A 16456-nucleotide genomic window follows, 5' to 3' on the forward strand; every position below is an offset into this window, starting at 1 on the left:
GATAAAATATCAATTGTTTATTATTTTATATCACCAGTGATAAAATATCTATTGTTTATTATTTTATATCACCAGTGATAAAATATCTATTGTTTATTATTTTATATCTCCAGTGATAAAATATCTATTGTTTATTATTTTATATCACCAGTGATAAAATATCTATTGTTTATTATTTTATATCACCAGTGATAAAATATCTATTGTTTATTATTTTATATCTCCAGTGATAAAATATCTGTTGTTTATTATTTTATATCTACAGTGATAAAATATCTGTTGTTTATTATTTTATATCACCAGTGATAAAGTATCTATTGTTTATTATTTTATATCTACAGTGATAAAATATCTATTGTTTATTATTTTATATCACCAGTGATCAAGTATCTATTGTTTATTATTTTATATCACCAGTGATAAATATTTATTGTTTATTATTTTATATTGTTTACCTCCCTGATTTTAAAGTTTTTGCGACAGTTGAGTAGACTATTCTCTTTTTTTCACTTGTTTATCTCCCTGATTTCAAAGTGTTTGCTACAATTGTAAAAAAAGAGAACTACAGAGTAGTTCTCTTTTTTTAGCATTGTTGTTAGACCTTTGTCTCTAGTGGTTGCTTCACTGTCGGTATGGCTTGATGATTATGGAAATGATTTAATGATTGTGGTTTTGAATTAACTAATTAATTTTGCATTACTAATAATATAATATTGTAGTATAGGCTGATATTAGTTATACTTTTGAAAATTTATTGATTATTATTTTGAAAATTCGCTTGCGTATGACTAGTAATAGATGTTAATCATACAATTGTATGTATTTTATATCAATTTTAGTTTTTTGTATCAATGTAATTCTTATTGATGTCACCTGTTTCTCTTTCAACCAGGCATCAAAACAAATTTGTTTCATTATCATCATTGGTGCGCTTTTTGAACTTTACAAATAATGCAAAGCTTGAAATGGTTAAATCTCTCAATCCCAGAAAAGGTAATTTGAATCTTTATTATCTTCAGCATTTTCATATATACAGTATATTGGTATTAAAATAGTGTGAATGTTGTTGCTATATATGATATCAAAAAGTTGTTGCTGTGTATGATATTAGTATATCTATGCACACCCACGATTGCAAGATTTTATTGTCATATCCTATTATGGGTGGCAATAAATTCTTTGTGTATTGCACACCGTCTTTAATTATATCCTGTGTCACTCCCCATATTTTCTATTTTATCTCTATTTTGTCACTCTCCCTATCCTCAATTAAATTTTTGTTTCTTGTCTACTGAAGTGCTTTTATGTAAAATATAATATTTTTATACAATATATATTATTCTTTATATAATATAGTTTGAATTAGTGTATTAAAATTTTGTGATTTAAAATTTAATGGGTGAATGTAGTTATATTTTTAAAGGGTTGGATGGGGCAATACTCATTGCATTGCAATTGGAAGATGGAACCAGGCACCATCACAGTTTCTCTTCAAATCAGTCATTATTGGATGTTCTCAAACGGACTGAACAAACTAGGTATGTAATCATGAATGCATACATAAATAAAAAGCTAGCAAGCACACTGCAAGATTTTATTACTATCGATAAGTCATTATGGATGGATTAAATAATAATTCAATGAGAAAATTGATAAATAATTTCTTATATATTTTGTTAATTATTTTTGTTTATATTTTTACTTTAAACACTTTAATTTTTAATTCATTGCTGTAATCCTTTAAAGTAGGATTACAACTTTCATCAAGAATTTAAAGTTAAATACTTTTCAAATTTAAGTAATGATTTAAGTTCATTTAATTTTAATTCTATTTTCCTTTTTCTCTACATTAAAATTTTAAAGTTAGTTTTATTATTTTCTTCATTAAAAAGTATATTAATTTTTTTTCTTTTTACTAATTTATATATATATATATATATATATATATATATATATATATATATATATATATATATATATATATATATATATATATATGTATACAGGGCTCAAATTAGGCATATCGCAAGTCTCGAATTGCTCTTCACACCTTTGCGATTTGTTTTTTCTTAAAAATAATTTTTTTTTGCGGTTTTTCTGTTTATTTTTATTTTATTTTTTAATTAAGCATTTTTTTGCCATTCTTAAAAGTAAAATTTTTGTCTAAGTTAAACTTGGGCTCATAAAGTAAGTCACGCTAAATTTATCTTTTGAATATAAATATGATCATTTGCTCTCTTGCGTGAAGATTTTCATTCAACTTAAAGCGCTTTTGAATTTAAATTACTTTAAATCTTTGCATGAAAGCCAATAATATTTTAAAGTTATATTTAGCTTGATTTACTTAATGGAAAAAGTACATCACAGTAAATTTACTAAATAAATCAAAATAACCAGTTGAGTTAAATTTCTTTTAACAAAGAAATCTATTTAAATTATAAATATTTTGAATAGTTAACTCCTTCACTACCGCAAGCTGCTGATGGCGGCTTTTGATTTTTTAAAATATTGACCACAAGCTGCTGGTAGCGGCTTTCAAGTATGCTTCACATTTTATATTGTTTTGTACATAAGTTTTCTTTCTAGAATTTGTTTGTTCTTAAGGTTAATTATTTCTCTACATAATCGATAATAAATAAAGAATCAATAATTTTGTGTAATTATAAAAAGTTATCACTTAACAAAGTTTAAGAATCTTGAGTAATCCTTGATGAAAAACACTTCTTTAAGTTTAGTTCTTAAATAAAGCAGCGTTAACACTGTAAAATTTAACTTGTAGAAGTGTATAAGTATTTAACTTGAAGAAGTGTATAAGTATTTAACTTGTAGAAGTGTATAAGTATTTAGCTCAGTAATTACAAAAGTCTTTTGAAGAAAAACATTTTTTTTATACATTAAATAAGTTTTGTTTGGACTTAATGTTTTAGTTACTATTTATAAAAAGTGTGATGTGTGTTAAAAAACTTATTTAATTGAAAAGTTCATTTGTTTAGCTTTCTATTGATATATAGTTTGTTATGCTTTTAAAAAGATTTAGTATTCTAGTTTTAATTAGTTGTCAATGTTATGCCATCCAAATTTTATTTTAAAAAATGTGCGGTCACAGCGAAAAGATTTTTGTTAAAATGGCTGGTAGCGAAAGAGTTAATTATTTTTTGTTCCTTGAAAATAATTTTTGAAAGTAGAAACATTCTATTGCAAATATTTAACCAGTGATTATTGCAAGCAATAAACCAAAAATTAAATTATAGAAAATTTAAGTTATAAAAATTTTTACTTCTGAAATTTTTTTCCAAAAAAATAATTTAAATATTTACTTAAACATAAGGAAATTTCATTTGTTAAACCAAATTTTTTTCTCAACTTTTTATTACATAACTTGCTCATTACACTATAACTTGCTCATTACAGTATAACTTGCTCATTACACTATAACTCATTACATTATAACTTGATTATTACACTATAACTACAACTTAAACTTTAAATTATAACTTAAGCTGTGAATTATAACAGTAGCTTACGCTATTTTAAACTACGCCTAACAAGAAAGTTATAAGATAATATTTAAATATAAAAGATATTATCTTAAAAAATAACAATTGTGAACTAATGTACAACAGAAGCAATTTTATACAAGCGCAACCCCCCATTACCACCACCACCATCACCTTACTGCAAAGCGGCACCAGTAATAGATAAATTATATTAATTCACCTCCCCAAGACCACGGCCACTACAATTGAGAAGGCTACTTTAATTGTGGTTACAACCCTCTCTCAACTCTTTAACTCCAAAACACAAACCTTGACAAACAAGGTCGTTGCGTGGAGAAATAAGTTAAGCGCTGTATTACCAGGGACTTGGTGGGGATTATATAATTATTTATAGATAAATAATCATAACAGATATATATTTATTTATTGTGTGTTAATTTATTAAACTTGATACTAAACTTTAAACATACTAAACTTTTTTTGCATATTGACATTTTTTAATTATAATCATTTCTATTTAGTGGGCTAGTGTTGACCAAACCGGAAGCTGTATGTATTTATATGCAACATGAGGTACAATCAAATTTGATAAAATTGTTATTAAATATTACCTATTAACGGGTTATAACTAAAAATCTTAATGACTTAGAAGACAAAGTTATGTAACATACTTTATATTAATTATGGTTGCAGTCTTACCTAGTTTATAGCATTTTTAATTCTCTTCAAAACTTGCTTTATTTTAAATTAAAATAATTTATCATTGCAGAGAAAAATGAAAGAAAAATATAAAGCCTGTTCAAAATGTTTGTACAGCTTCTATTTGAAAAATCAATCTAAAGGGGAAAAGTTTACAGTTAATCACTTTCTTGCTGAAAAAATTCTTATTAACATTATTTATACCATTATTTGACGCGCTGAAAATAATTCTGGGCACCAAAGGCTCCTTGGAAAGTGGTAGGATTGCTAAAATAATGACAAAAAGGAACATCAAAAGACTTGAAATAATGTTTGACCACAAAGACAGTATATTGCAAACACAAGCAGCTCTGAAATTTAAATGCACCCAAGTATATAGCAGTAAAACATTAAAAACAAAGTCCTTAATCAGGCCAAAGGAAGAAGAAGAAGGTTCCATTAAGAACTTGTGACCAAATAGAGACAGATCGAACGAAGTGCAGTTGGCGGTATAGAATTTTTGCCAATAAATTGTTAGTCCATGACAACAAGTCTTACTTCACATTTAACCACTCTTCGACTATTGGAAATTATATTTATTATTTAAGTGATGTTTTTTAAACACCAACAAGTGTCAAGTTTAACCACACTGCAAAATATGAAAAGAAATTACTTGTTTGGATTTGCTTTTCCAATAAAAGAATATCTTTGCAAATATTCAGAAAAAGTGGCTTTGCAATCAACTAAGAAGTCCTCTAAAATGATTGTATCAAGAACAAACTAATTCCATTTATCAAAAAGTATCATTCTGATTTTGGCCTGGTCTGGCATCGTCTCATTACGCAAAATCTGTACAATACTCATGAATGAGAAAAAGATCATTTTTGTCAAAAGAGAAGATAACCCTGCAAATTTGCCTGAATGTCATCTGATTTTTGGATTATTTTCAATTGGAGGATTTTTGGAGTATTTTCAAAGGAAAAGTGTATGAGAATAGTTAGAAAGCTGATAATCTCGAGAAATTATGCAATAGAATAAAGTATTGCCTTTCTAAAATGGAAAATTCTCTTGTATGACATACTGAGTCAACTCCGATTGGACTATGTAAGACGCAATAGTCTGATTGAAAAAAATTAACATGCAAATAAATTGCCCACCTAAAATACAATTTTTTTTTTTTAATTAAGTTTTTATCTCATTAACCAAGGGAGTTAAGCCCCTTCAAAGTTATTACTGTTTTTTAGTTATAACCCATTATATTAAATAGTATTAATGTTGTAATAAATGTGTTTTTAGTATCAAAAATAATAAATAATGTTGATGTTATTTATTAAATGTGTTTTTAGTATCAAAAATAATAAATAATGTTGATGTTATTTATTAAATGTGTTTTTAGTATCAAAAAATGTCATTTATGATACTGTTAAATTTAGCGTATTTTAACTTGATTAGTTGCACCCATCAAAATAGTTTATAAATATTAATATAATTAGTTACAGCAAGTTTTTAATTTATTGAGTCTGTGCAAACATAAAAAGGGTAAAAAACTTATAAAAAGATGAAGGACACAAAAGTATAAAATAAATATAATTTGTAGCGAAAATATATAAAACATAAATATTGTAAAAAAGAAAGTATAAAATTTTTTAATTTGTATTATTTTATCTGGGTCATACTTTCGCTTCAGGTTTCAATACCAGAAAATACTCAAGGATTACTTTTTTTTTAAATTAAATTTCCTCCTTAATGCACCAAAGCTACTACAGTCGGCTATTTTTTTTTTTAATTTTATAGATCTCAGGTGGATTTAAACCTTGAACCTTTTTGTATGATGTCATTTAAACATTTTGATTGTGCACAGAGTGTTCTACCACTATTTTACTTTTTCATAAATTATGTAGTAAGAGCATAAATTTTGTGGTAAGAGCATAAATTATGTAGTAAGAGCATAAATTATGTAGTAAGAGCATAAATTATGTAGTAAGAGCATAAATTATGTAGTAAGAGCATAAATTATGCAGTAAGAGCATAAATTTTGTGGTAAGAACATCATTTGTTACTCATTAAAAAAAAAAAAAATTAACCTTTGGCTTTTAACACTACCTGCAACATATTGTGCATTCTATTGATAAGTTTTTCAAAATCTTATCTTTGTAACTGCTCCTGCATCTTTGCCAACACATTTTATGTTTTTTTTGAAGACACTATTTCCTGACTTTAGATTTAGATTGAAGTACTAAACTAACAACTTCATGGTCTTTTTTGTTTGTTTTTGTACTTTTGTTTGTTTACTAGTTAGACTTTTAGCATGAAGTTTTGGATGAAGTTTTTTTAATTTATTAGATTAATGGTTAAGAGCGACAGGAAAAGAGTTATTTGGTATTATAATTACAAACAACTGAAAATATGAAATCCAATACCAAAAAGCTGCATCAAAAACTCTATTCTTGGAGTGTTTAAAAGAACTTTCATTTATTGGAATATTAAATCATTCAAGGTTTTGTGCACATGATTTGTAAGACCTCACCTTGAAACATTTTCTTTAAGATGGAATCCTTACAGGAAAAATAAAATCTTAAAGAATTCAAAGGTGAGCTACTAAACTTAACTGTCAATCAATCAAGACCTAAATTTTTAACTATGAATCAAGACCTAAATTTTTAACTATGAATCAAGACCTAAATTTTTAACTATGAATCAAGACCTAAATTTTTAACTATGAATCAAGACCTAAATTTTTAACTTTGAATCAAGACCCAAATTTTTAACTATGAATCAAGACCTAAATTTTTTGGTTAATCACCCTTAATAATAGAAGATATATAGGAATGTTAATCAATTATTTTAAAATCTCTAACAGCTTTATAAAAAAAAATTAGCAAGTTCCAATAAATCAACTGCATTGGCATCAACACAACTTCAAAAAAATAGAATTATTAAAAAATAGAAACAGTTTTAGACCAATTCAGAAACTATTGAAATCAATTTCATAAAGAAGTTGTTGAGATAATGACTTCAATTTTCATAAAGAAGTTATTGATTCTTCAAATTCAAATGATGAAATCAAAATCAAAATTAATTTTGATTTTGATTTCAGCATTTTTAAAGAGATAGTTTTTTCTCGGACATGAAAAAAAAATTACTTCAGTGTTTTGTTGTTAAGACATATTAGGTTAGCATTTTAACAAGTGAACTATATATTTTAGATACGAATTAACATTTTTACATAATGCTACATTTTTACATAATGACACGATTTGTTGATGTGCAAGAGATTTGTAACAGCGTTGGTTAGGTCATTAATGTAGATTAAAAATGAAAAAGGACCAAGAACGAAATTTTTTGGAACACCACACAAAACTGATTTATTACTAGAATTAAAACCAATAATACCTACAAATTGTTTTCGATCTGAAAATTGAGATCGAAACCATTTACAATACCACAAATTCAATATTGTTCTAATTTAGAAATCAAAATACTATGGTAAACAGTACCAAAAACCTTTTGTAAATCCATAAAAACACCACAAATGAAATGACCAGTATCAAAAGCTTTTCTGAATTTTTCTGTTATACTTATTAATGCATGGCAAGTAGAATGTTTTGATCAAAAACTAAATTGAAAATCATTTAAACAATTAAAAAGTTTAGAAAAGACAAATAGGTCTTCAGTTAGTACATGAAATTTTAGAGCCATTTTTAAATATTGGTATAACACAAGATAATTTTAAAATATAAAGAAAAATGTTCAATTTATGAATGAGGTATTAAATAGTTGAGTAAGAATATTTGAAAATTTATTGTTAAAATCTATAAGAATGTTCATGGAAATACTGTTTGGACCTAATGCTTTTTTTAGATTCAATTTATTTATAAGAGATGAAATTTCAGGAACACTTGTTGGAGATAAAAATTAACTGTAAATTTGGATATTTAAGATGTTTTTAATAGTTAACATAAGACAAATTAATATTTGATTTGAGTTTAAGAGCAACATTTGTAAAAATAGTGTTAAATGTTTCAGAGATTAGAGTTGGTTCAGTTATATAAGTTCCATTTTCTTGCAAAAAGTTGAGGGATGATTTATTAAAATTTTTGACATTAATTAGAATGTTAATGCCTTTCCAAATTTGGAAAGTTTGCATCACGAACTTTGCAAAGTTCGTGAAAATCTTTTACATTTTCTGAGAAATGGATTTTTTTACTAAGTTTAATTAATGTAATTATCATATATTTATATCTCTTAAAAGTACTTCCAAATTTATTTATATATATATAAAAACTTTAGATCTTTACATTTTTTTGTTGGAAAAGATTGCGCACTTGAATAGGTTTTATAATTCTTTTTGTAATCCATGGTTTAAATCAACATTTTTCTTTATTAAAATTTTTAAAACTCCTGCTATATAATTGCGTCTGTGTGGTACAAATAATTTATTGAAATTGGGACAAATATAAACCTTATGTAAGTGATCAGAATAGTTTCATTAGTTTTTTTTTTTTTTTTTTTTTTTTAAACATCTTCGCTTCCAACAAGGCTGCAAGCAGCCACTAATTAAAGTTGGAAGTTACTGTAAGAGAAAAGATGAAGATTGTAGAGCAAGATAACGATTGACGGACGATTTAAAAGATTGCAAATTATATGAATCAGGAAAGCAAGATGAAGGAAGCGAATTCCAAAGAGCTGATGTTCGAGGAAAAAAACTAGACGAATAAGCGTTTTTGGAGCACTTAGGAACAGTCACAGAAAAAGGATGACACTTAATTGAATGACGAGTAACACGAGAATGAATTTTAGTAGATGGCACAAGAGACGCTAGCTCTTTCGAGCAGTGCCCATTATAGTATTTGTAGAAAAGAGAAAGAGAAGCAACATTACGACGAAGTGATAATGGTTGAAGGTTGGCTGCAAGAGCAGGTCCAACTATGTTTACAATGCGTTTTTGCACCTTGTCTAAAAGAGAAAGGGCATCATTAGAAGATCCGCCCCAGATATGGCAACAGTATTCCATACAAGGCCGGATTTGAGATTTATAGAGGTAGAGAATAGAATCCAGAGTAAGAAAGTGGCGAGCTCGATAAAGAGATGCAACCTTAGCAGATGCTAATTTTGCAACTGATTTAATATATGGTTTCCAAGAAAGATTGGAAGTAAGAGTTAATCCTAGAAGATGAAGAGTAGGTGACTCATCGAGTACATCACCGTTCATAAATATAGGAAGATCTAAATTATTGCGATAACGATTGGCTGAAAAAAATTGAGTTTTATCTGAATTAAAGTTCACCAGCCACTGTGAGCCCCATGCTGTAGCAGAAGTGAGATCCTTTTCAAGCTCAAATGCCCCCTCCAGGCAATCAGAGGGTGTTGGTTTCTTATCACGACAAGAATAAATGGTAGTATCATCAGCAAACAATGCCACCTTAGATGTGACAATATCTGGAAGATCGTTAATGTAAATTAAAAAGAGTATAGGGCCAAGGATAGAACCTTGAGGAACCCCTGAAGTTACAGAATAAGAAGAAGAGTGTTGTCCATCGAGGACAACTTTTATGCTACGATTGGAAAGGAAGGATTCAATGATCTTAAAGATGTTGCCGGATACACCATAAGAAGAAAGCTTATGGAGAAGACCAGCATGCCAAACTTTATCAAACGCTTTTGAAATGTCAAGAGCGATGGCCTTAACCTCTCCACCTTCATCTAATGCACGATAAAACCTGTCAGTTATTACTGTTAGCAAATCAGCTGTAGAACGAGAAGATCGAAATCCATATTGATGGTCAGAAAGTAAGTTATTAGATTCAAGATGAGAAATTAAGTGTTTGTTAATTAAAGATTCAAAAACCTTGCTTATGATAGGAAGAAGACTTATGGGACGGTAGTTAGACGAATCAGATCGCTCCCCAGAATTTTTGAAGATAGGGATAACAGATGCGGCTTTCCAGCAGGCTGGAAAACAAGACTCTGATAAGCACTTGTTGAATAGTTTTGAGAGTATAGACGACAGCTCTGGAGAACACTTCTGCAAGACAATAACAGGTATGTTGTCTGGGCCACAAGCTGTAGAAGAGTCTAGACAGGAAATCACTTTAGATACAGATGCTGAAGTGATATGAATGTCAAGCAATGAATCAACCTGTTTGTTGGCAATATCAGGTAGAACGCAATTAGTGGAATCAAGAGATGATATTGATGAAAAGTTTTTAGCAAACAGTTCGGCTTTGTCTTTAGGTGAGGTGACAAAGTCTGAACCATACAAGAGAGGTGGAATTATAGATTTGCCCTTATTATTGATATTATTAAAGATTCTCCAGAAGTCACGAGAGCCTAATTTTTGAGATGAGATACGAGATTTCATGACCTGAGAATAGCGGGTTTTGGCGTTAGACAAAACCTTTTTACAGTTGTTTCTAGCAGTAATGAAAAGACGTCTGTTTTCTGGAGAATTGTTTTGCTGATAAATATGGAAGTAACGGTTTCGATTGGCAATCGCAGCAGCACAGTGTGAGGAAAACCATGGAGGAGAGTGAGGCTTGACCTGGAATCGTCGAGAGGGAATAAAAGATTCCATGCCAGCCTGAATCCACGAAGTTATATAAGAAGCACATTTGTCGACAGGAAGTTGAAAAATTTCTACCCAAGGGCCATCACGAAGAAAATCACGGAAAGAATCCCAGTCAGCTTTACTGTAGTTGTAAGAGGTTCGATAGTAGGGGTATTCAGGTGATGAAGAAGAATGAGATATTAGTTTTAAAGAGATCAAACTGTGATCAGAAGCACCTAAGGGTGAATGTGGAGAAACTGAGCACTGACTAGGATCAGAAACAAGACATAAGTCGAGTAGAGAAGGTAAATGATTAGGGTTGTCAGGAAAGCGAGTTGGAAAGTTGACTATTTGAGTTAGGGATTGAGAAAGGCAAAAGTTGTGGGCTTTAATGCCTGCAGAGTCACTGACACTAGAGCCAAGCCATTCAGAGTGGTGAGCATTAAAGTCACCGACAACAACTATATTAGCTGATGGATAAAGAGAGAGGGCTTGGTCAATATGATCAGAAATAACATCAAAAAGTGTACAGTCTTGAGATGAAGGAGATCGATATAGAACAAAGAGAAAGGCAATAGCGTGAAGTGGTGCTAAACGAAAGCACATGAAAGAATAGTCTGTGGATTCAAACCTAGTTTCACGACAAACAGGTGAATTCTTACGAATGTAAATGCCCAGGCCAAGCATGTGGCTATTGGAGTCTTTACGAATCAGAGGAAGATAACCATCAACACTAAGATCACAAGATGAGACAGCCGAACTCAAATTAGTCTCACAAAGAGCAAGTAGGTCTGGTGAACTTTGCAAGAGATAAGACTCAACAGAAGAAAAGTTACTTCGAAGACCACGAATATTAGTGAATGATAAGTTTAGAGAACTTGGTGATGATGATGGTTTTTTGTGTTTTATAGTTTTTGGTACTTTATTCATTTTTAAATTAGATTGAAGAACTTGACTCAAAGCATAGATAGTACTCAGAACACCGCTTAATAGCCCAAGCAATTGCCTCATTACTACTAATAAACCCTAAGCCGTAACAAAGGGCTCCAAATGTGGCCTCCGCAATGCACACCAAAAGTACAAACAGGGACACCATCCATGCGCAACATGGCACTGTTAATACTTTGATATTTTTCAGCTGTTGATGGAATCAGCCTCTCTGAGAGCTACCACAGAGTTCGGGAAACCTGACTACCAGCCGGCCTCAGAACCATAAAACTGAGTTTTAGAGCTGTACCCTCATAAGGAGATAATAGAATGAGTTGCCTAGTCATAAAAACAGTGACACAAGCAAACCCATGCATAGAGTCAAGAAGATCCAGCATTCAACATCCTAAACTGGAAACAATGTATTAAAAATACATCTGCGCCAGCCTAATAGATGAAGAAGGGGTGCGAGGCTGGTCAACAGATAGAATCTGTTTACCCCTTAAAAGTTATTAAATTAGAGAAAATATTATTAAATATTATCAATAATTGTAGCAGAGTGATCAATAATTCTAGTAGGCAAAGTAATGAAAGCACGAATATTATAAAAAGAAAATTAGTTTAAAATATCAGACGCCGCAATGTCATTATTTGGTTGTAACAGATCACCAAGTAAAAAAACAAATTTATTTTCAGCAGATACTTTTTAAAGTAGGACAGACATGATATTATTAAAAATATTGATATCCATGCAAGGGTGTCTATAAATGCAACCAACAATAATATTAGACTTTTTAGAAAAAATAGTTTCAACAAGTGTGGATTCTAAACAATTAGATGTGTAAATCATTAAATCTCTTCATTTGTATATTAGTTTTTTTGATAAGTATAATAATATACTACCACAAGAGGATTCTGTTAGTGTTTGCTCAATTTTCTAATTATTAATAAGAATCAGATGAATTGAGGCTGTTCCTTTTTTTAACCTTGTTGCAGTTATACCAATAATGAAAAAATCAAAATTAATTAATGGTAGTATTATGTTTAAATTCTTGGTGTTTTTGTAACAATGATATGTTTAGATTAAAAAAGGAGAGAGCATTTATTTTATTAAAGTTTGGTGTGTATAATTTGCTTATGTCATAATATTTACAAACTATGTCTAATGAAGAAGAAATTTCTTATTTGGAATCAAAAACATGAGGTGAAACGTAATTATTAATTTGATTAGAGGCTTTATTTAAATAAAAAAACAAGAAAAGGTTTTTATCATCAGTTTTAAAAATTTTATCAGAAGAAAATAGCAATTTAAATTCTGGTACATCTGTGAATGGCAAGATACTTTTAGTGCAGTTTACACAATGCGCAACGAGCAATTTAATTGTAGTAAACTGTACTTAGTACCATTAAGCCTATCACATTTTGTTGTCCAAATTAAACTAAAATTGCATTGAGTTGAGCGGCAACTTTGACTAGTTTTTTTTTTTTTACACAAATGTTTAAAGCCATAGTGGAACTGCATATTAGAGAGGAGCCATAGTGGAACTGCATATTAGAGAGGAGCCATAGTGGAACTGCATATTAGAGAGTAATAAACAATAAATAGGAAGTAAATAGCTTTGTTATTAGTAATAGTTTAAATAAATAATACTAATAAATAGATTATTAGGAACAAGCAATTACAACATCGAAATACTAACAATTATAATAAATAATAATAATGGCAGTTTAAATAATAACACAACAGCCACACAAATAGTTAAGTATAACAAAAACAAAAATATTGAAGAAAGTTATCAAATCAAATTAAATGAATAAATAAAGCTAAATAAAAGAAAAATGTAAATTAAAAATATAACAATAGTATAAATAAATATTATATATTATAATATATGAAAATAAGTAATCTAGTAATAAATTGTAGTAATATGAATAAAAATTAATGTAATATTAAAAGTATGATAAAAATAATAAATGCAACAATAACAAAAAAATATATATATATAAAAATGTCTGTGGAATATCGATGTTCAAATTTTCTTTCGTTTGTTTTTTAAATGTTTATTATTTAAGTTTTTTACTTTTTTATAATATAGCTTTTTTACTCTTCGTTTTTTTTTGGTTTTTCTTTTTGAATTTTTAATTTAAACAATGGACAATTAAAATTTTAAGTTTTTGATTTTCTTTCTTTATTTCCTTTTTTTTTTTTCCATCATTTAAAAAAAACACAAGCACCGTTTGCAATGACCTTGCAAAGAGGATTGATTTAATACTATAAGAAATCATTTTATGAAATGCTACTGAAAAATGAAAGTGTTGTTTGTCTCTTTATTTGTCTGTTTACTTGATTATTTTATTATAATTCGATATTAGAAATAAAAAAATATGCCAAGGCACAATTGATAATTTTAAATTTATTCAAAAATAAATTCATTGCAATGACTTTGAATTGGCGAGAAAAAGCTAAGAAAAAAATCAATGAAAAAAATGAATTAAGGAAAATAAAAACGATAACAAGAAAAAAGTACAGTTGGAAAAGAAAATGTTATCAGTTATATACAAATAATTTTATCTCTAATTCTAATAAGCAGAGATTTAAAATAATTTTTTATCTATGCTCATTAAAATCATTGTTAATAAAGATGATTAGTTAAAGTCATTAACTCTTGTGCACAGTTTTACATTAACTCTCGTGCGTAGTTTTATATAAATTTTTCATCTGAGGTTTGGATACCATATGTAGACTTGTCAGATGGGTGCATTAAATCAATGTGATTTGTATTTTCAGCTTCTTTTTTTGTTTTTTTTCCTAACAATGCTTGAACTCTTCTAATTCTTATCTTTTCTGAACAGGTTCTTCTGTTTTTGCTAATGCCATGTCAACTCCGGTCATGTATTCTTTACATTTACCTTGCTGATCCATTAGAAATAGTCGGTCTTCTTCAATTTTATAACAATCATGGCATCAGCATGTGTTATAAAAAATTTGATCAATTTCTTCACAAATTTTTATCTGCTGTTTGTGTTACCAAAGCTCGTTTCATATTTTTTTTTATTTGTTATTGAATAAATAATAAGAACAAGAATAAAAATATAATGTTAATAAAGTAATAAAATAACAAATACTAGTAATTATTTACCTATTTATTTTATTACTTCGTAATAAAATAAATAGATAAATAAACAAATTAAAAAATTTACCGTAACATCACAATAGGAAAATAATAATAACCAAAAAATGAAAAATGGCAATGAGCAACCTCATTGCGATTCATAAAAGTCATTCAAATTTGCAAAACTTTTGCAGGAGTCAATATCATGATATTGGAACAAAATAAAAAGGTACCACATTCATTTTTGAAACTTTTTAAAATGTCCATGTATTCGTGCACCACCCTACTATATATATATATATATATATATATATATATATATATATATATATATATATATATATATATATATATATATATATATATATATATATATATATATATATATATATATATATATATATATATATATATATATATATATATATATATTTAAAATTAGACAAATGCTAAATCAAAGTGAAATGCTTATTATTACTAAACTTTAATGTAAATATTTGTTATTACTCTTTTCTTAATCAACATTATTTCTTTGGTAAGTTTTTAATACTTCTAAGTATAAATTAGTTTAAATTTGTAATAATATATAATTTTAACATAAGTATCAATTAATATATAGTTTATATAAGTCTAACTAGATAGATTAATAATCTCTGATGTGAAGTTCAATTACCCTATAAGTAAACATATCAAATTTCTACCATGTTGAGTACTTAATCTGTTAAAACAATAATACCTCCAAGATACAAAATACATACCTCTAAGGTACACCACCGGTAGTGTACCTTGGCTGTAATGTAAGCTGTTTTTTAAACTTGAAAAAAATATTTGATAAAATATATGTCTGGATGTTTTGCAAAAAATCCTAGAGTAACTAATATCATAAAGTTAATGAAAATATATTATTACAGAAAATGTTGTAAGTATTTTTTTAAATATTTGTAAAAGTTTGAAAATACCTCCGAGGTACACCACTCTCCCCTATATATATACAGATATATATATATATATCTATATATATATATAGATATATATATATATATATATATATATATATATATATATATATATATATATATATATATATATATATCTTTAAACAACTTTAAAAAGTATTCTACACAATAGAGTGCTCAATGTTCTTAAAAGAACAGAGCAATTATATATATATATATATATATATATATATATATATATATATATATATATATATATATATATATATATATATATATATATATATATATATATATATGTATATATGTATATATGTATATATATATATATTTATATATGTATATGTATATGTATATATATATATATATATATATATATATATATATATATATATATATATATATATATATATATATATATATATATATATATATATATATATAGATATATATATAGATATAGATATATATAGATATATATATAGATATATATATACAGATATATATATATATATATATATATATATATATACATATATATATATATGTATATATATGTATATATATAAATATATGTATATATATATATATGTATGTATATATATATACATATATATATATATATATATATGTATATATATATACATATATATATACATATATATATATATATATATATATATGTATTTGAAAAATTAAAGCGCACGTAAAAACGTGCGCTTTAATTTTTCAAACTTT

At 27.2% G+C, this 16456-nt stretch overlaps 1 protein-coding gene across 1 annotated transcript in view; it reads left to right on the top strand.

The window, feature by feature from the left end:
* Positions 1-16456, top strand: part of LOC100198168 (tether containing UBX domain for GLUT4) — a 45192-nt gene that overhangs the window by 654 nt on the left and 28082 nt on the right. Inside the window, exons 4-6 of the mRNA XM_065803705.1 lie at positions 893-993; positions 1424-1538; positions 4019-4070. Of these exons, the coding sequence (XP_065659777.1) occupies positions 893-993; positions 1424-1538; positions 4019-4070 (268 nt within the window). The remainder of the gene's footprint in view (positions 1-892; positions 994-1423; positions 1539-4018; positions 4071-16456) is intronic.

The sequence above is a fragment of the Hydra vulgaris genome, chromosome 08, assembly GCF_038396675.1.
Source record: "Hydra vulgaris chromosome 08, alternate assembly HydraT2T_AEP".
NCBI classification, from domain to species: domain Eukaryota; kingdom Metazoa; phylum Cnidaria; class Hydrozoa; order Anthoathecata; family Hydridae; genus Hydra; species Hydra vulgaris.